Genomic DNA, 24476 nt, shown 5'->3' with positions numbered 1-24476 from the left:
TGTCACAGATGGGTAATTTGCACAACTCACAGGTCAGAGGTAAGGGAAGAAAACAGAAACACAGAAAACAGCAATCCCACTGTGGAGACTGTCATTCCCTGATGGAATGCTTGGGGTATCTGAGCCACCAAAGAAAAATAAACGGGAATGGAATTTTTAGGCTCTGGGGCGGCCACTTCCACTCCCTCTCTGGTTTCCTGAAGACAAGAATGGCTTTTCCCTTTCTGGGAAAGTGAGCCTGAGTCACTCAGTAAAAGCAGGATAAGACATGGAGATCAGAAAATCACTGCAAGAGGAAACAGCAAGGAGAATACTCCATCGACAAGATTCCAGAAGGCTGTTTTGGAAAGTGTGAATTTGGGCGATGTTACCACTCCTCCTCAAGGACATTTAAGCCTTCACGTACCTTCCTTGTGAGATCAGTTTAAAAACCTACATTTTAAAAGACCCGTGATTCTCGTTTCCTTTCCCAAATGCAAATAGCCCCAAGTATATAGAATCATAAATGAGGGATCACCTTGCTTACACGGGTGAATATAATGAGGTGGTGATGCTATTGAAAAGGCAAGCACTGCTTCGAAACAGACACGAACCCCACCCCCCTGTCAACAACGCCATGGCATGTGGCAGCCCACAGCACTTGGTGATGTTGGGTCACACTGATTGCTTTAAAGATGATTCAAAGGATCCCTGGGTGGCTCAGCGGTTTGGCACCTGCCTTCGGCCCAGGGTGTGATCCTGGAGACCCAGGATCAAGTCCCGCATTGGGCTCCCTGCATGGGGCCTGCTTCTCCCTCTGCCTGTGTCTCTGCCTCTCTCTCTCTCCTCTCTCTCTCTCTGTGTCTGTCATAAATAAATAAAATCTTTTTTTAAAAAAAAAAAAAAAGATGATTCGGTTTAGAGCTGAGCTAAAGTGATTGAAAAGATCTTTTGGTGGGGAGTGAGCATGGCAAGGAATGTCATGGTCAACCACTGCCATGTCTCGGAAGTAACAGTGGCCTGGGAGTCTCTACAGAGATAGGGTAGGTTCCTCGACAGAGAAGAGGGTCCCTTGGCCTGTGGCCCAGCCTGTGGTCCATGGGCTGTGGGTGCCCAGGCCTTGCTGACCACAGATCTCTGTGCTGATTTCAGCCACTACCCTTCTCAGTGCCTGAACACGTGGCTTCCTGCAAAGTGAAGTAGTGTGTGGGGGTTTGCTTTTCTTTGAGGACAGGAAAAGGAGGAAGAAGGATTAAGCTTCAACCTTAGAAACACCTTTTAAAAATTTACACACATGCACGCACACACACGCGCCTTGTACATCACCTTCCTTCTTTTTAAGTGTTCTCAGTCTAATAAGTTAATGAAAAATTTAGCATCTCTGAGGCAGGCACATACATATGATAGCCAAAAACAGTTTCAAGCCTTATTATCCTTTTCTACTTATTTTTTTAATAATCCACTTGTATCTTTTCCGCAGTTTCTCATTTTAAACACAGGCAAAGAACATTTTGTGTAAACATCCTGAGTTTTGAGAAAAGCCATTTTAACATCCTACTGGTTGACCAAAAGTCTTCAAGTGTAACACAGTATTTTTTTCCCCCTCACAGGGTACAGCCGTGCTTTTGAAAAGAAAAAATAAATCACAGGAGAAGAAGAAGGGAACAGCCACAAAGAGAGGGGAGAGGGGATCTCACGGAGGGGGGCAAAGAGGAGGGGGGCAAAGAACGCTGGCGGGGATTCTGGGATACCGCAGGGCAGAGAAAATGAAGATGCTGCAGAAGGAACAGGAGAAAATGTTTGTCTCTGCATTTCCACTCTGGTAGTAACTAGTAAAAAGATGATACTTAGGAGGAATGGGGGCAAGAAATACAAAAGGAAGAAGACTTCTGGGGGGAAGGAGCATTTAACAATGCAGTTAGCAGGTACTCAGGAAAGCCTTGGGGGGGGGGGCTCCCAGGCAGCTCCGGGAGGAGGGGGGCGGCCAGAGATGGGAGCACCACCTCCCCCTCCGCAGGGGGAAACAGGTGCAGAGGGACCAACGGAGGGTGTCAGGTGAGGGGCCGGCGGTCGTGGAAACATTCCCAGCCAAGAAGCCTTACCCACCTCTGCCAGACTGTCACCCGACTTGGCAGCAGCGGGGGGATCGAGGAGCAGAGACTCAGCATGGATTCTGCATAAGCGTTCTTTAAGGTCTGTGTTTTGTGCTAGGGCCTGGAACATGTTAAAAATAGTGGGGCTCTGTTAATAAATACATGTAGCGGAAAAGCACAGCGGTGCGCCTAGTGGGACGGAGCCCCAGGTAGGGGCACTTCCTGGATCTTCTTGAATATCATCCCACAGGACACTGGTTCTGGGATGCTCCTGAGGTCAAAGACCCTAAACTTTGGAAGTGATGTCCGTTCTCTAGTTCTCACTTCTGCGGGTGGAAGCAGGGGTTGGTAAGGCTTTCCTTCAGGTGGAGAAGGAAATCACCAGCATGTTCAGCTGGCATTAGGGCCAGTGGCTTCGTGGCCCTGCCCCCTCCCCAGCTCCCTCCTTATGATCCCATGTGTTTCTCATCTTTAAAGAAGATATTGCTCCCACCCCTTATGATTGGACATCTTTTAATGTTATTTAATTTTCATACCAGTTGAACTGGATCTTAGGAAGTATGCTTGGAAGTAAGATTTTGTGGAGGATTAATTTTATTTCCCAGTATAGGTGATGACTGTTTTATTCCTTCTTCATGACTAAGACATTTTTATTGAAAACAACAATAACAACGCACTTTCACTTACCTGGGTAAAGGTTAAGGACCAGGCCCTGGGAATGCAGGGAGGGATGTGAGCACATGTAAACCTATGCTCTGGGCAGGTCAGATTCCCTCTCCCAACCTCCCAAATGGAAAGGAACTGGCTGGAAGGTAGAGGAAGATGTTTCTAAATGATTTTCTCTCAAAAGGGACAAGTGTGCCTGATTGTCAACCCAGACACTCCCACAGTCAGCTCCTCGGGTGCCCGCACACAGATCTGTCTATCTGTCTTCCAGGCTCTCTTCCAAGAAGCTTGGAGCCTTTCCCATCCATTAGTGCCCACAGGATCTACCTGCTGAGACCATGGAATGGTTTGGCACTGTCTGATTTGCTGCCTGGATCTCAAACAAGATGTTGGTTTTATTTTTTAATGCCCAGGAATGGAACAGGTTATTTGGAAATTCTTGAGGATCATTTAGGAAACACTGAGTAAATGTCCTTAATTCACACAAGTACATGTAACAATCTCTGTGGGGTACTCACTTTTTTCTAACATTTTGCTGGTTATCTTAGCATAGGTGGCTAGAATCTTAGCATGGCCTGGAAAATGTATTATTTTAGCAGCTTCTGTTTCCTTTGTAAGAGGCAGATGAAAGAAGAATACCAAGATTGCATATACAGCACAAACACATCCATTCTGATAGCCCTGAGATGACACTAAAATTTTTATTTTTAGAAGACAGGTCTTGAATCTAACCCAGAATCTAAGCCAAAAAAAGGAAAGAAAGAGTCATTCTGTTATATCTTAAGTTTCCAAAATCTGAATATGGGAGAGAATAAATTCCTTAGAAGAGTAACGACTTTGGCCTAAGGAAACTATGCCCTCTATAAGACAAGCAGATGAAGAAGAGTCGTCCAGACCTCCAAAGGAGGAGGGCACGGGAGAGGAAGATACCCCCGTGAAAGGGACTTGTGGGAGCCCATCAGAGGTATCTTCTGAAAGTATTAATGGTCAACCTACTGGGAACAATAAGACATGCTTTGTAGCACTAAAAAATAAATTAAAAAAAACAAACAAAACAATAACCTCACTTCTCTCAAACCCAAAAGCACCCAGTGTGAAGCTGGCTGTCCCTTGCAATCCAAAAGAGGGTGTTTCTGTCCCTGACCTTAGAAAACCCAGAACTTCTCAGGGTTGGCAACATTAAGACTCTCTGCATAGAATAAGTCCGCACTATTTTTTATTTCTTTCAAAGATAACACACTTGGAATGTCAACGGAGTAAATATTCCTTAAGTATTTCTCAACAACAAATATGTACTACTCGTAATGTTTCTCATTAAAGTGTCACACCAAAATCATTTCTTTTCTCAGTAACATGATGAATCGAAAAGATGAACGGATATTTTCTAGTTCTCTCAAAGCCTGAATCAGCCCCTGAAAACGAGATCCTAAAATTCATCACCCCAACCTAACCCTAACTGAAAAGTTCAGGATTGCTTCAGCTGGTAATTTCACAAGTGCATGCATACTCTCTCTTTACAGTAGGGATTCCAAAGGACAAGCAAAGATTTGGAGCAAATAAAATAACATAATAAAATAAAATAAATATATAAATAAATAACATAATAAATATGTTATTTTTAAAATTCTCCAGATTTTCGACAGATACAGAGTGAACAATCAGACAACAATGCCAGCTGTTCAAAGTAGAGTCCTAGGACACTGTGCCTGAATGGAGCCCAGCTGGAATCAAGGGGAAAAAAGCAGAGAGAGTGAATAACAGAAGGGCTTACTGAAAAATATTTGAGGCTTGACAGTGATTTTTCTGTTATGAAAACACAATGATTATCTGACATTCCTTATGACTCATCTCTTTGTGCCCATGCAGGAAAAAGAAGCTAAATGTTTTATATTACCAAAGCAAATCAAATGACTTCCAAGTAACTTTGGAAGAGTGGTAAGTAGGATCAGTGCTGGGCAGCAAAGAAGATAAGAGTGAATTTAAAATTGCCTTCTGCTGTCATTTGCAAAGTCAATCTAAGCTTGAGAAGTCTTAGGTACAGAAATCTCCAAACCGCTGGATTTTGTATTAATAGACAAATGTCTGTAAGGCCCACACAAACGCACAACAAACACTTTACAGAAACATAAAAATCAAGATAAACAGAAGGAAACCAAACTTAAAGCATCTAATGCTCCGTGAAATACTAGCTACTAAGACTTGAGATAGGCTCGGTTTTGGTGTTCAGAATTAGCAGATCTGATAAAAGGTTAAAATAGAATTTGGATAACTTGTTTGACTTTTTCATGAATTTTCAATACAACCATGGAGTTGGGAAGTATTAAAAAATTCATGAGATTGGCCATGTTGTCAAGTGTTTCTGTGACACAAACATGCAACTTACGGATGACAGGGCACGCTTCAGGCCAATGACCTGGGCAGAGGGGGAGGAGGAGACATCCTGTTCCATCAGCTGCTTCAGCTTCTCTCTCTCCGTCGATATGGTATTAAAAGCTGACCTTAAAGCGAAGTAAACTATAAAGATATAATCATTATAAAAAGGAGTAAAGGAAGAGGCATAATTAAAAACAACATGTATTTCTTATTTAAAAAAAAAATGTAGAAAAGTAACGGCCCTGAATAGTGAACTGAATAGTATAGCAAATGGACATTCTAAATTGACTTTTAAAAAGCACATCTGGTTGGGGCACCTGGGTGGTTCAGTGGTTGAGCATTTGCCTTCGGCTCAGGTCATGATCCTGGGGACTCTGGGATTGAGTCCCGCATCAACATCCCCAGGGGGAGCCTGCTTCTCCCTATGGCTCTGCCTCTGTCCCTGTGTCTCTCGTGAGTAAATAAAATATTTTATAAATAAATAAATAAATAAATAAATAAATAAATAAATAGCACATCTGGAATGTACAACACCAAGAGTGAACCCTAACTTAAACTATGGACTCTGGATGATAACGATGCTTTGTTGTAGGTTCACTGACTATAACAAATGGACCACGCTGGTGGGATGTCGACAGTTGGGGAGGTTGTGTAGGGTGGGGGTGGGGGGGACATTCAGAACTCCATACTGTTTGCTCAATTTTTCTATGAACCTAAAACTGCTCTGAAAAATAAAGTCTATTTAAAAATTTAACAGCATATACATTGACCAATTCCAAACCTCCTACCCACTATACAATTCTAGGAATTTATAACTTCTCAAGATATTTGGACACTGGAAAGAACACTTCTGTATTCTCCATTACTAGTATTTAGTTTTGTTTGTATCCCCAAAGACTGAAAATGTTTGCAAACAGAGCTTATTGGTTGTTGGGGAGTCATGGCGACAATGCAACCAAGAAACCAGACAGCACCTTAACCAGGTGACCAAAATGAATCACCAGGGAGGCTCAATTGGGCTTTTTGTGCCTCCAGATGTAATAGCCAGAAAGGTACACCTTCGTTTTTGTTGTACCCGGAGTCAGGGAGAGACCACTCCAAAGTGAGGAACATTCTTATGTTTAAAAATTGACCTGTACCTTTCAAAAGCATCAATTTCATCAAAGAAAAAGGCTGAGGAACTATTCCCAATTGCAAGAAACTGAAGAAGAGACATGACAATGAACACAGTACGTGATCACAGGGGAGATCCTGGATTGAAGGGGAAAGCGCTCTTTGAAGGACACTGGAACCACTGACAACACCTGAACACGGTAGAAGAGATGAAAGTACTGCTTCAACATTAAATTCCCTGAAGTTCATAACTACGCTGTGGTTAGGTAGCAGACTATCCCTATTCTTAGGAAATAGAAACTACAGTACAAAGGCATTTAAAAAAGATATGATGGATGATTCTTACCCTCACACGGTTCAGAAAAATAAATATATACACATGTGCACACATCTAGGGTGTGTGTAGAAAGAGGTAGGTAAGGGACATGTGGCAAAATATAAAAAATGATGAATTTGGTTAAAGGATAGATGAGAGTTCTTTGTATTATTCTTGCAACTTCACTGTACATTTGAAATTATTTTAGGGTGTGGCCTACAGTCTTGTTAGGGTTCTAGCTGCTTGATCCAGAATCCCCTACCCAGCTCTACACTTGGCATTCAGCTACTCTGTTCACTTCCGTGAGCCCTCGCGTACATGAGAGCTTAGCACTGCTACGCACTCAGATGCTGGCACCAACGTTTTTAAAACCCGCTAACATATACAGGAAAAGATTCATCAAATTTTGATCACATTTGTATGACTTATCTCCTAGGGATGGGGAAATGCCATCTAACTTACTTATCGTGGATATCACATTTGAATAATATCTTTCCAGTCTCTTTTAATATATTTTGTTTTAGAAAGGTAGGAAGAAGGAAGAAGCAGAGACATACTTCTTCTCAGATGGCCTGGTGTATATTGAATTCCACAGGCTTGCATTTTTAGAGGCACTGTCATTCAAGAGTGGCCGATTGAGTATCACAGAAACTAAATACACATTATTGACTTACTTCCCTCATTTCCACAAGGACAGCTGCATCTCTCCATAAGCTGTTGCTGAATTTGTCTGAGGTTGTCATGTTCTGGGATGGATTTAGACTGTCTTCGTAAAGTCATCATACAAATTAGCAATTTGTTTAAATACACACATACACACACACACACACACACACACACACTTTCCTTAGTTTATTAAGCACAATTCATTTCTTCTGTGAACAGAACACAGGGTAAATAGGTGCTCAAAGCAAATAGGTACTAAAATTTCCTAACAATGTCTATGGAACACACTTAGCTCTTTGATGTAAACAATTCCATTGAGCAAAATAATGGGCAGCACCGCAGAGTGAGCAAGTGTGAGCTCCAAACCAGCCCTGGATTCCTCCCAACTCTATCACTGAGTCATCACATGACCCCGGACAAACATCTGCTGTTCCTGGACTCCCGTTTCCTCATTTGTAAATGGGGGTCATGATTGCGTTTATTTATAAGATGGCTATGGGGATTCGATATGATAATGCAGGTATGAGACTTAACCCAATGCGTAGTACATGATAAATAATAAATGTTGCTGCCATAATAATGGTGATGGTGATAAAAGCAACATACAAGGGTGAGAGTGGTGGTGATTTGAAATACAGGCACGAGTTTTAGGAGAATACTTTGGTCTTTTGCCAGGACAACATTTGTAAATAACTGGATGCAGGGTACAGGCTCTATGAAGGAGGGACGGACCAGAATCTGTTCAACAGTTGGAAGAGCAGCCTCAGCTGGGGAGCAATGAGCCCCACAATTAACATTTCACATCCTGTTAGATAGGCACCCCCTCCCCTCACCCACACATGCTCTATGGGATACCCATACCCAGCTGAGGATGGGTGGGGAATTTCTCTTCACTGCGAAGGGGTTTTTTTTTGTTTTGTTTTTTTTGTCTTTTGGTATAAGTGTCCTTAATTTGGTATTACAGTCCATTTTTTCTCTTTTTTAAATTGAGATATAATTGACATTAACATTATATGAGTCTTCGTGTTTACCATAAAGATTTTGATTTCTGTGTCCACTGCAAAATGATCCCCACAATAAGGCTAGTGAACATTGGTCACTTTACACAGTCGCAAAAGAGTTTTTCAAAAATTTTTTTCTTTCTTTCTTTCTTTCTTTCTTTCTTTCTTTCTTTCTTTCTTTCTTTCTTTCTTTCTTTCTTTCTTTCTTTCTCTTTCTTTCTTTCTTTCTTTCTTTCTTTCTTTCTTTCTTTCTTTCTTTCTTTCTTTTTTTCTTTCTCTGTCATGTCTATTACTCTAGAATAAGTAAATGTGGCACTCAGCTGGCTGTCACTTTACCAGATCAATTCCTCTGGCTCTTAGACAGCCTGTAGTAAAGGAAGGTCTCCCACTTGATGAGAAGATTCCATTTAAAATTGGCAGCATCTACACTGCTTGGTTCAAAATGGATAGCAAACAAGATTGGAGAGAGCATAAAATAAGCAGAAAGAAACTCATATAGTCACTATATTTAATTTTCAGGTGTAAATTGCTTTCTAAACCACCTGACAAAGGAGCTTGGATGATCAAATTGCATGCACTGGATTTCTTAAATGACTGGTTAGGCCCACTCAGAGGGCATCAAAAGAGTCCCTCACAGCGGCCTAAGGATCCAGTACATGCAGAATGATTGCTGGAGGCTGCTTGTGGGAGACCATATTTATATTAATCGTTAAAGACACAGGATCCCAGAGGTGAGGAATATTCTCTGTGACACAATGTTTTCTTACTAATTTCTAAATGATGCTAGAGAAAAACCACCACAACAAAAAACTTACAAAAATAGAAAGATCCAAATGACTGTATCACATCTGTGGATATCCAACAACAAATAAAATCACACAGAAAATCTTCAATGCTCAGAGCTGCAAAGAACCCCCAAGATCACTAAGGCCACCTACGGTATAGAATGGCCAACTCCTCTCTGTCTCTAGACTCCCTTGCCTGTGGTTTTGGGTCATGTTTCTCAGAGCACTTGCTATTTCCTAAAGCAGTTCGCTCTGCCACTAGACTGCTGTGGGGAAGGAAGTCCTCCTAGTTCCAAGTCAAAATTCCCCTCAATGTCTCCTCATTGGCAAGTAGAACTACCTCTTCATTCATGCGGTGTTCAAATATGGAAAGGCAATTATGGCATCTCTGCTTACTCATCTTTCCCAGCCAGGCTTTAGCTGTTTCTCAGACCCCCTCACTGTACTAAGACAGTGGGATACAGACAGAATGGAATGCCATAAGCCTCTCGGACCACTACGTCTCCCATCTCCACAGTCTTCCATGGTATTCTTTTATTAAGTTAGATGGTAAGAGTATAGTTAGCACAGATGGATGGTGAAAGGAGGTACTAAAGGACACCTGTACTCTCAGTCTGCCTGAGCTCTACTGTTTAATGTGCTCCTTTTCTAGCAGTTTCTCCTCATCACAAAAGAATAAGGTCTGGGGGAAGACAGTCATGAATACCACAGACAGCACTTTTATGGAGACAGTATGGTCCAAAGCAAAGACATTTTGTAATAAGGCAAATGTGAACCAAAATCCTACTTGTGCCACTTGGTTGCCATTTTGATTTTGGACAAATCCTCGGTTTCTGTATCTTTTATGTGTGGATAATGCCCACATCTCATGAGTACTCTAAGGAAACAATGAGAAAACATGCTATATTGTATAACGCCCAACCCGCAGTAGGACTCATTATTTTTTTTTTAAAAAAAGGACTGATTATTTTTCTTTCTCTCTTTTTAATGAAAAGCACATTTTGGTGAATTTTCTTTAAAATGATAACATACCCAAAATATATCCAGAGTGGTTTGGTCTTCTGTAATCTGCTTCCTCTAATTTTCAAACCTCACAAAACATCCATGGTTTTAAAATATCTTCTGATATTGTACCCAATGGTTCTTTCATTTAGATGCATTACATAATTTGATTAAATGGTCCCACTTATTTTGTGATAATTTGCATAAATACAATTGCTCAGCAGAGTTTTATACTGAATTCTAAATTATGTTTGATAAATGATCTGGCTTTTCTTTAGATTCTGTATGTCTTCTAGCTTTTAATATGTGGAAATGATACCACTGTGACATGCTTGGCTTTTTATCCAATATTTCCAGAAACTCCAAACAGTTCAGAAAATGATCCTGCAACAATTAAAACTCAACACAGGAAAAGAATCAGGAACAAAAGAATACCAAATAACGGAATACAGTTTTTAACTTTGTTCTACTTTTAACCTTTTCATTTGTAAATGAGGATTTCCCTTACTGAAAATATCTTCAGGGAAGTATCATTAAATTTATCCTTGTTTCTTTTCAAAGTAGAACGCAAATGCCCCACTTCCATATAAGATCCTGGTCCCATCCTAGTCCTTTCCCTCCCTACAACTGCTCACCATACTCAGCCATTCCTGTTTCAGCTAGGAATAGAACATTGTCTCCTAAAACTTTCACGTAACAATGAGCAACAGCATGAATTCGTCCTATCCAGAACAAAATAATCAGTCATAGAAAACAGTTACAGAATTTGAGACCAAAAAGTCAGAAGAACTACTTTAGGACATTTAACAGATGAGGCAACCGAGGCCCAGAGAAGTTAACTGGCGAGATCAAAATTTCACAGCTGGTCCTAACAGAGTGGCCCAGAATGAATGCCTATCTTCTAACCCAGGTGGTACAGAGGGTTAGCTCCATAAAGGCTTATTATTTACCATGGTTCTTGCATTATGTTTCTCAAGAACTTTATTTTTTTAAAAGATTTATTTATTTATGAGAGAGAGAGAGAGAGAGGCGCAGGAGGAGGGAGAAGCAGGCTCCATGCCAGGAGCCCAACGTGGGACTCGATCCCAGGACTCCAGGATCACACCCTGGGCCAAAGGCAGGCGCTAAACCGCTGAGCCACCCAGAGATCCCCTCTCAAGAACTTTAGTTCCTGGGTATCAACAGCTACTGGGGAGTGGGGGAAAATGTTCTAAATACATTGAAAATCACTGACTTAAAGCTAAGACTTCTCTGCTGCAGGATTTCTCAGGGCCTTTAATATTTACTATTCTTGTGTAAATTCAAAGGGAGCCATAATCAGCAGTATTTTCCAAACATTTTTAATCCTGTAACTCTTTTGTTTTTAAAAGCATTTTATGGGCAAAGTGTTCAGTGAAATATATTTGGAGAAATGTGAACGTTAATATATGCAATGTAAATTCCTTAATGACTTTAAAGTTTTAGTACTCTTTGTTCTCTGTTTACTTATATGTGTGTCCACATACACGCAAAGCCAAACACATAAACCAACGAAAACTCAATGATATACCATAAAAATCAAATTCTGTTTATGATATATGAGGGATTTTTTCAACTATGATGGGTATGAATTGGTTGTCTACCCTTGGATCGAATCTTCTACAAAACAGAGAGAATTCACATGCATTTAACAAATTAAAGAAAAAGTAGGCAACACAGACTATGTCACAACAGCAGTGGAATTCCTACATTGAGTACATCTGCTCTGGAATCACAGTCAATAGATTAGTCATACAGTCAAGAAAGTACAATAAAAACCGACCGTGACCCGATCAGCCTCACGCAGGAAGAAAGGTCAAGATGCTTTTTTAGAGTTTGAATGTATGGAAGTGAGAAAGCACGCGAGGTCACAGGACTGAGGAGTATCTCCATTCCAGGAGGCCTTTGAGTCACAGCTTGTGTAAAAGCAACTCCCAGAGATCTTTCGGTCTAAGCAAGTGGACTTTAGAGCCACAGCACTGAAACAGAGCTTGTTAGGCGCCCTGTGGAATTTGAGTCCGTAAACCTGTGGGGCAAAGGCTGTTGGGGAATAAGTGCACCTGGGCCTTTCTCGGAGCTCAAATCTTGACCTACTCCAGGTATGCGGCCGGCTCTGCAGCCAGCTGTTTCTAACAAAGCCTGAAAGGCAAAACATCTGGCCACAGCCCATTATAGACAGTCTGTGAGGCTGAGCCCTCCGCAGGAGGATGGGATCAGTGGATTGACTCAATATGGGCAATATCTCTCTGCTGAGGGAGCAGCTTCTTCAATTGTAAAAGTCAGGATATCCTTGCGGTGGAGATGCATTTTCTTATTTATAAAAAGACAGATTGTGGTTTGGGGTGTATGTGTGTGTGTTTAAAGATTTATTTATTTATTTGAGAGAGAAACAGAGAACAAGCAAGCACAAGTAGGAGGGGAGGGAGAGAGAGAGAGAATCTCAAGCAGACTCCCTGCTAAGTGTGAGCTCAGCTCGAGGCTCAATCTTATGACCCTGAGATCACCATCCAAACCAAAACCAAGAGCTGGATACTTAACTGTGCCACCCAGGTGCCCTGACAGTTCATGTTATTTAAAAGTCATGCTCTTTTTCAGGAATTTCCTCCCACAAAGCCTAAAATACAACACCCTAATTACAATCGATCCTTTAATACTAGAGAACACACAAGGCCTGCGTGAAGAGTTTTGAAAGGCTGGGGGCAGGTAGTTCTTCTCCTTTAACAGACTGACCCTACAACTGCATCGTAAATGCTGACAAAGTTCTGACAGCAACTAGGACGGGAGTTTGATTGAGGTAGAGGTTTGTAAAGAACAGGGAATGGTTTCCTCATAACCACCATGTTTTATGTTTGTGGGGTAAGGGAAAAGCAAGCTGAAAGAATCAGGTCATGGAAGAAAACTCAGGGCTAGGGGAATAAAGCAGCAGAGCCAGTACCTTCCTTCCTTTTACTTCAAGCACTGTCCTCTCATTAAAAAAAAAAAAAATTGTGTAAGAGGGGTGGATGCAGAGGAAGAGGGAAAGTTTTAAGCAGACTCCATGTCCAGTGTGGAGCCCTACATGCGGCTTGATTTCACATCCTTGAAATCATGACCTGAGCCAAAATCAAGAGTCTACCACTTAACTGACTGAGCTACCCAGGTGCCTTACTGCCCTCCCATTTAAAACTTTTGAGCTCATTTGCCTCTTTAAAAAATGATAAATTTACCATATTTTTTAAAAATATAAACGGTAAGATAATAAGCACTTACAACTGTAGTCTCCATTATTAAAATGCTAGTGTAGAACGTTCCAGACTTTTTAGTACACCTATACGTGCCAGATTTATATAGTTTCTGTACAAACAGCATCATACCTATACACTGTTTTGAGAACTGTATTTTTACTCAATGATATGTTGTGAACATCTTTCTATGTCTATAAACATAACCCTGGCCAGCCCATCCATAAGGGTGGTGAGACACCAAGTGAGGCGCGCAGACTCGGGGCCAGGCAGGTTAGGATTCAAGTCTCAGGTTAGCCACTTTCTACCACTTTCTTACTCAGGAAGCTCTCCAGCTTCTTCCAGCCTCGGCTTTCTTATCTGTGCAATGAATATTACAATAATATCTGTTCCACAGGTTGCTCCTAGAATGAAATGAAATAGTGCATGTGGGATCCCTGGGTGGCGCAGCGGTTTAGGGCCTGCCTTTGGCTCAGGGCGCGATCCTGGAGACCCGGGATCGAATTCCACGTCGGACTCCCGGTGCGTGGAGCCTGCTTCTCCCTCTGCCTGTGTCTCTGCCTCTCTCTCTCTGTGTGACTATCATAAATAAATAAAAATTTTAAAAAAATTGAAATAGTGCATGTAAAGTATTTAGTGAATATCTGACATAATAACTGTGTTCAATTTAAGGAAGCTATTTTTATTATTGTGGCTGTTGACTATTCTATCATATAATTATATTGCATTAAACAGTCCATTTTCCCTATTTTGGGGCATTTAGGTTATATCCGTTTAAAAACTTTGTATTTTGAAATCTGACAGATTCACAGGAAGTTGCAAAAATAGTACAGAGAAGTCCTGGGTACCCTATATCCCATTTCTCACAGTGGTAACATGTTAGAGAACTATGCTACAATATCAAAACCAGGAAACTCACATTGACATAATCTACAGCCCTTATGCAGATGCCACTAGTTTTACATGTTCTCTTTTGGGTCTGTGTGTGTAAATACAGGTCAATGCAATTTCATCACATGTGTAGATTCATGGAACCACTACCACAATCAGGATACAGAACTTTCCATTACCATCAAGATCCCTCTTGCTACCCCTTCATAATTCACCCATATTTTTTTTCCTTTTCCTAAGCCCTGGAAACCACTAATCTCTTCTCTCTATAATTTTATCACTTCAAAGGTATTAATAAGTAGAATCATATACTATGCAACCCTTTTGAAACTGGCTATTTTCACTCATCATAATGTCCTTGAGATCCACCCAAGTAGCTACACATATCAGTATTTGTTCCTTCCTACTGTTGAGCTGTATTCCATTGTATGGACATCCCATAGTTTGTTTAATCATGTGCCTGTTGAAGGACATTTGGGTTGTTCCTATCGTTGGCTAATGCAAATAAAGCTGCTCTAAACATTTATGTATAGGCTTTTGTGTGGACTTAAATTTACACTTCTCTAGGATAAATGGCCAGAAATGTGAATGGTAACTGATGTTTAGTTTTATATAAAGCTACCAAATCACTGTCCAGAGTGGCTGTACCATCTTGCTTCACCACCAGCAACATATGAGAGATCCGGTTTCTTCATGTCCTCATCAGCATTTGGTACTGTATCTTTCTGGAGCTCTAACAGGGGTATGGGAATACCTCATCCTAGCTTCAATTTGCCTTTCCCTAACAGCTAGTGATGTTGAACATCTAATTTTGGATATGATAAACAATGCTACAATAGATCTCTTTATTCAGATAAGTTTTAAATTAATTTCTACAAGTGAATTTTTCAAAGTGGAATTGCTGGATAAGCAGATTTTTTTTTTAAACCTCAAAACATAATGTCATGATGCTTTCAAAAAAAGCACCAATTTATACTCCCACCAGCAGCATGTGAGTTCCTCAGCTTTTAAAGAATACCTAATGCTCTCACTATCTCTCCTAAGGGCTTAAAAAAGAAACTTTGTGTTAATATACTCCCTACTACCAGGGAAATAAAATAAAAATTAGATTGACCCAAATCAATTAATAGATTGATTTCTATTTCTCTAATAGAGCAGAAAACAAACCAACCAAGATCCCCTCTCCAAGGACATCCCACACCCAGACATGCATCTGACAGTTTCATCAAACATATCAAGAACAGGGATCCCTGGGTGGCGCAGCGGTTTAGCGCCTGCCTTTGGCCCAGGGCGCGATCCTGGAGACCCGGGATCGAATCCCACGTCGGGCTCCCGGTGCATGGAGCCTGCTTCTCCCTCTGCCCGTGTCTCTGCCTCTCTCTCTCTCTCTGTGACTACCATAAATAAATAAAAATTAAAAAAATTAAAAAAAAAAACATATCAAGAACAAAGAATATTCACTTACCTTTATGTGCAATATGACACAGGTCTTCTTGCATTTTAGAAAACTCTGACGAGGTTTCAGAGCCATCAGAATAATTTTTCTCTTCTCCAAAATCTAATGTTGACAAATTAGGGTTGGAGGAATGAAGTCTTATTGGGCCCGAGAAAGGTTTAGGGACCTGAAGTGACACCAAAGGGAGACATTTCTTTTCAGATGTAGGTTGCTTAGACTATCTTGTTACTAAGATTAGAAAGCTGTAGGAGAACATTTTATAGGTAAATCTTTCTACTGGGTGATAAGTTCAAAGAAAATAAATGAAAACCCAGGAAAACACTTTCTCCAGCAACCTGCTCTGGCTTCTTGCAAAATAAAAATGGGTGAGAAATCACATTTCTTCTGGAAATGATAGAAGCATCAAAGCTCTAGGTTGCAAATGACAGCAAAAGCTGCCAGGCTCTTTCTCCTTTATACTCAATTCCTTCTTCCTGGCAATAATCATCCAGTATCTGGGTTGTTAACAGTGGGTAGGTTTAAAATGTTTTCTTAATTTGCATCTGGTGCTTCTACAAAACTAACTTCTCATGGGCTTGTACACAAATCACCCTTTACTTTGAAAGTACTTATGTCCAAACCATAAAGTGCTTTGAACAGAGTCTATGAGAGTAGAACAGATGACTTAGCCATTACGTTTCTGATTTATTTGACCCTAACAATGTCCCAATTTAATATGCAATGACCGAGCTGCAAATCTTGGCCTCTGGCTTAGCCATGCACTGGGGAAGTCGGCGGCTAGCGTAACACAGTGAAGCCCTGATGGGGGTTTGGGAGGTTGGAGGCAAGAGGCAAAAGAAAGTCTGCACGATGTCGCATTTCCAGAGACTCCAGCCAGTAGGTTCCAAGGGATGGTGAATCCACTGACTGGCAGCAGAAGAGGTGGGTCAGAGCACACATGCAGGTGGGGAAGAGGGCGGGCAGGCTCTGCATGAAAGAAGGGAAACCGAAGTCCTGGAAATGGCTGTACTCCCTCCCACCTGGTGTCATTTTTCCCTTACCCAATTCCATTACATGCTTATTGTAGCATGCAGAAAATCGAAGTGATTGAATTTCTCTCTGCACAGGGTATTTGCAAAAACAGCCACGGAAAATCCTATCAGAGTCCAAGCAGCCCCCAGCACAAGACACAGAGAGCAGGGGAAGCAATGGTTACCTGTAGCATTCCTTTAGCATCTTTGCCAATAGCTCTGGACCGCCACCTCCTGTGTGATCTTTTTTCCTTTTTGGGACTTTCAAAAGCTCCACCCTTTGTTTCAAAACAGGAAAGAGAGCATAGAAAGTAAGGTCCACCAGACCACAGAGAAAACTGCACAGCAAAGTGACCACCTCCATCCCCTTGAGTTTGGCTGAAGCAACTGACCGGACAACGTCCCACTGTTAGTGGCAAGGCTGGGGAGCAGAAAGGAAAGCAGAAAAATGCCAGAATGCAAACAGAAGAGGGACCTGGCTGACCTGGATGGCATTGATAGCTGGCGCCGAATATGTCCGATGCAGAACATCCATATTCTGTAGGAGCTGGCTCATTTCCACCAGGTAGGCATGACAGTGTGCCAGGTCTGTGCAAAACAGGCAAAAAGAAGATTCATAAGCCCTTACCTTGGCATCCAGGTTTCCTTACACTAGGGCCCGCTACTTTTCATTTATTTTTATTTTTATTTGCCAGCTACTTTTTAAATTTAGCTATACTCTTCAATTTATATCTTTATAAAGATGAAACTTTATTTCATTTTTTACAGAAGAGGCAGTAAACTGCCATGGTTAAGGGCACAGATTTGGAGAATCCGAGGCAAGACTGCCTCGGTTTGAACACTTCCTGAACTCTGAATCTTGGGCGAATTACATAACTTCTCTGTCTTCAGTTTCCTCATCTGGGAAGGGGAGATAATTAAACACTTGCCTTCATGAGCCAGTCGTGAGTTGACATATGTGGCATGCTTTTAGAATGCTGGCACACTGTAAGCACTCAATAAATCAGCTATCATCATTATCATTATTTCTAATATTGTAATAATAGGGTTTCGTCATCTGTGTATCAGGACTCCAGGCAAGTAAATGAAACAAAAATGAAGGTTGTACTGGTCTCTAAGGGGAACTGTCAATCGGGGACCCACCTTGGGTCCTTGAGACCCACCCATCAAAATGACTTTGATGATCATCTGCACATTGACCTGAGAGCACCTAAGTGTTTTCACACCAGTTCTTGGTTGCTAACTCAAAAGATAGTTCTTAATTTGATGTTCACTGGATGATAATGGTTATTTCCACTGAGAAATCAAGACCCAAATGGCTCTCAAACTTTGGCATCATCAGAATCAACTGGAGAACTTGTTAAACCACAGATCATTGAGATCCACCCACAATTTCTGATCCAGTCTACCTGAGAATTTGCATTTTAAATAAGTTTGGAGGCCAGGCCAATGCTGCTGGTCTACAGATGGCACTTCAAGGACTAGCTGTGCCAAAATGTCACTCAGTGAAGTTCACTCAGGAGCTTCATTGAGTGACATTTACTGGGAGGGCAAAACCTCTATGGCCCCAGGTGTGATAGTATCTGAATTCAACAGGAGAAAATGTACTTTTCAAGGCCAATGCCTGGCATCTTTCTCTCATAGTAGTTCTCAATCATAGCTCAACTGGGGAAATTTTTAAAATTCCATATGTCCAAGTCCCATCATGAGATAATTAAATCAGAACATCCCCAATCCCACTGGTGACTTGTTTTGTTTTATAGTTCCCTGGGTGGTTCTTAGCTAATTAGGGTTGAGAACACTGAGCTTCCTGATAGAAGTGTTCTTAATCCTGATTCCTTATCAGAATCATTTGAGAAATTAGAAAATCAGTGATGCCAGGACCCAAGTGCAGACCAATTTAACGAACTTCTTGTGGAGAGTGGGTATTCTTGCCTTTTAAAAGCTCTTTTGATGGGCACTGGGTGTTATTCTGTAAGTTGGCAAATTGAACAACAATAAAAAATAAATTTATTATAAAAAAAAACAAAAAAATAAAAACTCTTGGTGATTATAGTGTGCAACCAGAGTAGAGAACTCCTATTTCGTGGGGATCTCCATTTGATTCACCCACTCACCTTCAGCAATGACTCCCAATTTTGGATATATACTAGAGTCAGTTTTGGCACTTAAAGAACACACACACACACACACACACACACACACACACACACACACAAACAAAAAAACAAAAAACAGAGAGATGTGCAGAGACCACCCAGGGAGACTGATTTAGCAGGTCCTCATGGAAATCGCACCTGGGTACTTAAAGAATATGAAAAGAAACCTGTCTGCATGCACACCCAGGTGAAGACGTAAAGCTCTGCAAGGAGAATGTCATTTGTTCATCACCAGTGCAAACTCAGAAGCAAACTCTGGAGGGAAATGTAGACCAGTGATGGGGAAATTCACCTGAGGTGTAAATACTCAACAAGCACAATTTCAGAGCCATGACAGAAAGAAGCAGAAGTTTCAAGTCACTTTACCTTTTGAGCATTTTTCCATGTCCTCTGAAGACTGTAACCATAATGGAACTCGTGTCTCACCACCACAAGAAAATGATAAATTGCTTCCAGTTTGAATCGAGTTCTGCTTTGATATACTGCTACGCTGTTCCACAGATGACAAAAGCATGTTATAAATGAAAACAGAGCCCAGTGGGAACACTTTAGGGTAAAGGACAACAAAGTGAGCTAGTTGCTAATGGAAGCCATCTGCTTGTCATGGGGAAGAAGCTCCTACAAAGCACTCCACTAGAGACCTGAAGCTCTGGCTGTCACCTCAGCCTGGTCATACCATGCTCTCATACCTGGGGCTGCTCTCCTGAATTTCTTCTTTGGTCAAATGCTAATCATGCCAAAATAATGATATAAATGTTGAGAAATCTTGCAATCCTGCATGGCTATAAACATACATCCTGCATTTTGCAATCAAATAAGAAAACCAAAGTCAAAATGGTCAAGGAAGAGCTGGAGCATTCGGCCCTATTAAACTCTTCCTTATGTGCTGTTTTTCAGTTACTGTCCCAGTGATAACAGATACTCCTCTGGCCCTGGTTCTGACCAGCAAGGCCAACACATTCCTCCCCACAAGCCCCCCAGTTGGGACTCCCCTGCACAAGCCACTCCCTTCTTTTAGATTAATTATTGGCAAACTCTTACCTTCCTACTTGAAATGGAGTCCAAGACCCCAGGTGCAGAGTCTGTGACAGTGGATCCTGGGAAGTAGTGATTAACCTCGTGTGGAAACATGGCGATTTCATTCTGACGATACATTCTGTGGTGGCGGAGTTTGGAGACCCACTCATCAAAGATTTCTTCTGACTTGACCTAAATTATAGTAAAAAGAGGGAAACAAGAGCATCACTCAATGAAAGGAGCAATTCTTCATCAAATTGAGACACCTTCTCTTTACATGTTGGCACACGTAGAAATGTAGAGATAGGTTTATTGACTTAGTTTATACTTAGGTGGTCTATGGGAACAAGTTTGAGGAAGAAATGGGGAATAAAAATGGTCTTTGTAAACTTCATTTGGCCTCTCCATGAAAGGGTCCAATTGTCATGCTGTTATTAAGAAAGCAAACCATTAAACAATGAACTAGAACTCCTATTTATCTGTCTCAAAGCATTTCCACATTCACTTGTCCCCACCTTTCCTATTCTTACTGAAAATATTAGCACCATGTTTCTTTTTAAACTCTTTTATAATTCAGATTTTTCAGATTAATCTTCTCTGAACTGGAACAAATTCGTAAATTCTTCCCAAAATATTTAACCTTGTTAATCTTCTCTGACAAAGAACACATTGCTGAGGAATGTGAAGTCTATTTTAAAACATATTTCTCCTGCACTTGGAAATAGAGAAAAAATGTGAAAAACTATTATTGGTGATTTCCAAGATTTTTCAAACACACCTACACAAACATTTAGCCACTCTCTCCATAAATGAGTATCAATGTCTACTTTCCACGAAGAATAATATTTATAACTAGCAACTTTTATTATAAAGTATTTCAAATGTTTATAAAAGTACTAGAAAGACTATAACAAGCACCTATACACTAGATATTTCTTAATAGTCAATGTTTTGTGTGTGCAAAGGTGTATTAATATTTTTAAAGTGAAAAACAATAGATACCCACATATTAGAACAGACTCATGAAGTGGCAACTTAAAATCACCCAAAAGGATGCATGGTAGGTTACCTTCTAAGAAGAAAACTCCAGGTCAATCTGTTAAATCTTTATTACTGCCACTGCTGAGAGCAAGGATGTCAGGAAATTTAGGAAATGTAAGGTCGGCTCTTAGGTTTGTTGTGTTGATTAGAAGTACATGCAGGACTTAAAACACTTCCAGGTGCTACTGAATATATAATATACAGGAAAAAGCAATACAAACAGACTTATACCTATTTATCTTCCCCTAAATTATATCCTCGAAATGTATTTCCTTTCCAGATGCAGTTATAGCAGGGATTTTACAGGAATCTTACATCACCCTTTGCACTGATCTGTTCTCAGAAGCCCTTAGAAATTGGTGCCCAGAGTATTCATCTTGACCCATTTTTTTATTGGTTAAATGAGGTAGAGGAATAAAAGCACTTTATTAAATAACTGTCCAGCCTTCTGTTCCAACCCCACAAGTAGTTATAGGACCATAGGTGGACAGCCACTTAACCTCTCAGCTGCCCTCCCTGATTCCTCATCTATAAAATAAGATGATGGGACTGGATGGCCACCATTTAAAAACTGCCTGACTCAGAGGCTATCAACAAGGACCCTCAGATAACCACACATACCCACACTAACATTCACAGCTGACATTCAAACAAAGGAACAAGAAACATGAACAGAACAAAGTAAATCAACACAGAGAAATATTAAACTGTGTTTCTCATGATATTAGTATCCAATGTTATTCTAACAACGAATCCTTACTAGCTGCTGCACCCCCTGGTTCTTTAAAGATTAGGAATTAATAATTACTTTTATTCTGTTAACTGGAGTAGTGGATGAACAAGAACCTATTATTTCCTGATCATGTCAAAACAGAATTAAGCATCATTGGAAGTACATAGAGACACAATTGAAACTATTCTAAAGGAGACTGACCTTTAAAACAAGGGGGCGGGGGGGGGGGTCTTTCTTTTTTTTCCTTTTTTTTTTTGGTCATTCTCAGCCAAGGGACATTTGGCAATGGGAGACATGTTTTTTTTTTTTTGTTTTTTTTTTTGTTTTTTTTTTTGTTTTTTTTTTTTTTTTGGCTATTATAACTGAAGGGGGCTTGTTATCAATATCTAGCGGGTAGAGGCCAGGGATGATCCTCAACATCCTATAATGCACAGGACAGGCCCCACAGCAGAGAATTTTCCAGCACCCTGTGTCAATAGTGTTGAGGGTGAGAAACACTGCTTTACTCTGAGCTTAGGCCAGGAAACAGTATGGATTTGACTATTTTGTGCAATCAATCAAGCACACGTATTTGTTATGTTATTTATGTAAGCACCATATATGTGCTTTGGGGCATCTTAAGACACGGAGCTCATCATCTCATGGTTTTGTTTTCCCAACCCCCAGCCTCCATTCTTAATTTTCCAAGTAATTTGTCTAAGTAAGAAAAGAATCTTAACATCCTCTCAATTAATTCCTCACATTTGAGTACCACCTAATAATTACACACAAATACTAAACTATTGAGCTTACAGCAGGCTGGGCATTATGCCAAGTTTTTTACAGGCTGCCTTACAACATGGGCACTATAATTTTCATTCTGGGGAAGGGTAGTGAGAAAACGGAGACTTTGGGGGATTAAAAAAATTTGCCAAAAGCCCATAGCTAGTAAGTAGCCAGGCAAAAATTTAAAACAGATCGGGACCTCTGAAGCTCTTATATCATGCTCTTAACCATCTATGCCACCAGCAGGGAGAGGGCAGAAGGGGTTAGTTAAACCACTTTCAGAGGTACAAATTGGAGGCCCATACTTAAGGAGGAAAGTTCTTGACATTCACTGTAGTATGAGAATTTTAATGGAATCCCTGAAGTGGTAAGATTAATTTTTTTTCCAAGATTTTATTTACGTATTCATGAGAAATACACAGAGAGAAGCAGAGACACAGGCAGAGGGAGAAGCAGGCTCCGTGCAGAGGGCCCAATGTGGGACTTGATCTCGGGACCCCAAGATCACACCTTGAGCCGAAGGCAGACGCTCAATCACTGAGCCACCCAGATGCCCCGGTAAGACTAAATATTAAATGTTGTATTTCAGGAAGACAATTTTAACCTATGGTTAATGGTTCTCCTCTAAAGGTGGTACAGTTTGGGGGAATGAGTTATTTGGAGACATGAAGATTTTTTTTATTACTGATTGTTGGCACAATCAAGGTATGTGTGTTGGAGGGATGGGGGACAAGGATGCTAAGCCTTCAGCAGTTGTGTGAGACAGTCCTGCACAACGAAGACCCATCCCACCCAAATATTAATAGCATCTGTTAGAAATGCTTTTATAACAAAGATCTTCTACATGTTGCTTGGATCTTTTGAAATATTCAAAGAGCATCACCAATAGTTCTTTAACTTACAATCCCTTTTGCAATATAAAGAAACCGTGCCACAGGAGATGGATCCTGGGAAGCAGGCTCACCTTCAGATGGTAAATGTGCTCTTCCGTATCCAGATCTATGCATTTTGATGACTTCTTTACGGACATTACCGAGAGCCCAACATCAATGCAGCCATGGAGCTTCTCTCTCTCTATCTGCAGAGGCATGAGAAGAGGGCTACTTGAGGTTCATGGTGTTAAAAACAGTAGTAACATCCCTGACGCTCCTCCCCTATAGCCTACCCTTCATCCACCAATATAAACACAACGACTATGACTTACCAAGCACTTAGTGTGAATTAAGTACTGTACATGCATTGTCTGTTTTAGCCTATGAGGGTTAAGTACCAAGTGGTTCGCACAGCCAGTGAGTGAGGAAGCAAGAGAGCAAGCCCCACAGATCAACTCCCACAGCAATGAAATCACCTGTTAACTGCACTGCCTTCCACAGAGTTAGTTTCTAGTATCTAAATTCATGTGGAAGTGACTTTAAAAGGAGAGTAAGGGCAGGAAGCTAAGATAAGTCACTGTGGGTTGGGGATTATGCCAAGTTTTCTACATGCAGCCCTACAAAATGAGCACTCTAGGAGTCAAGGGAAGCAAGAGAGGATGAGGGTAGTCCTGGGTGAGAGGAGGACCCACACAAGGGGCAGGGTCGTTGTAACAGTCATTCCAGCCACTGTGAGCTGTCTACCTAGTGTTAACAACAGGAACTGTTTCCCCTTCATCAAGGGGCTTCTCCACCAAAACCCCTGGCCCCTGTAATAGTGAAGTGACACCTGTCCCATGTTTTGTTCCTGCTATCTCACTGGGAAAATGTTTTCTCCCACCCATAGGACCCCCTCAGTCCAACCCTAAGACCCACACAGACCCCTGGATCCCTGGTAGGATGTTTAGAAGAACCCTCCACCTTCACTTGGTGGGTGAATTGAGCCAACTCAGAACCCAGAGCAGAACCTCTCGCCCATGTGAAAGAACTATTATTACTCCCTATGGTTTCCAGTTCAGAGAAATGCAGTCTCCAAATGTGTACAACCTCATCCATGAGCTGACAACAATTAGCCCTTCAGAATTCTTTAATAACATAGTTGATTAATGAGAAGACTTACATCCGTCTGGCTCTTGGCATATTTCAAAATCCCTTTGTCCAGATAGAAAAATCTCTGTAGGGAAGAAAGTAGAATTCACTAAGACATTCCATTTAAACAAGCACCCTTCTGTTGGTCCCAATTTTCAAATTCAAATTAAA

At 41.0% G+C, this 24476-nt stretch overlaps 1 protein-coding gene across 2 annotated transcripts in view; it reads right to left on the bottom strand.

Annotated features, from left to right (window-relative positions):
* OSBPL3 (oxysterol binding protein like 3) overlaps positions 1-24476 on the bottom strand; it is a 136641-nt gene that overhangs the window by 43874 nt on the left and 68291 nt on the right. For both annotated transcript variants that reach the window (XM_077856491.1, XM_077856492.1), the window contains 9 exons: positions 24337-24390; positions 23270-23383; positions 19791-19958; positions 19116-19239; positions 17075-17178; positions 16776-16868; positions 15590-15746; positions 5122-5252; positions 2086-2193 (listed from right to left, as the gene is read on the bottom strand). In XM_077856491.1, the coding sequence (XP_077712617.1) occupies positions 2086-2193; positions 5122-5252; positions 15590-15746; positions 16776-16868; positions 17075-17178; positions 19116-19239; positions 19791-19958; positions 23270-23383; positions 24337-24390 (1053 nt within the window). The remainder of the gene's footprint in view (positions 1-2085; positions 2194-5121; positions 5253-15589; positions 15747-16775; positions 16869-17074; positions 17179-19115; positions 19240-19790; positions 19959-23269; positions 23384-24336; positions 24391-24476) is intronic.

Source organism: Canis aureus, chromosome 18, assembly GCF_053574225.1.
Source record: "Canis aureus isolate CA01 chromosome 18, VMU_Caureus_v.1.0, whole genome shotgun sequence".
Lineage (NCBI taxonomy): Eukaryota > Metazoa > Chordata > Mammalia > Carnivora > Canidae > Canis > Canis aureus.
This window is presented reverse-complemented; position numbering and strand designations above follow the sequence as displayed.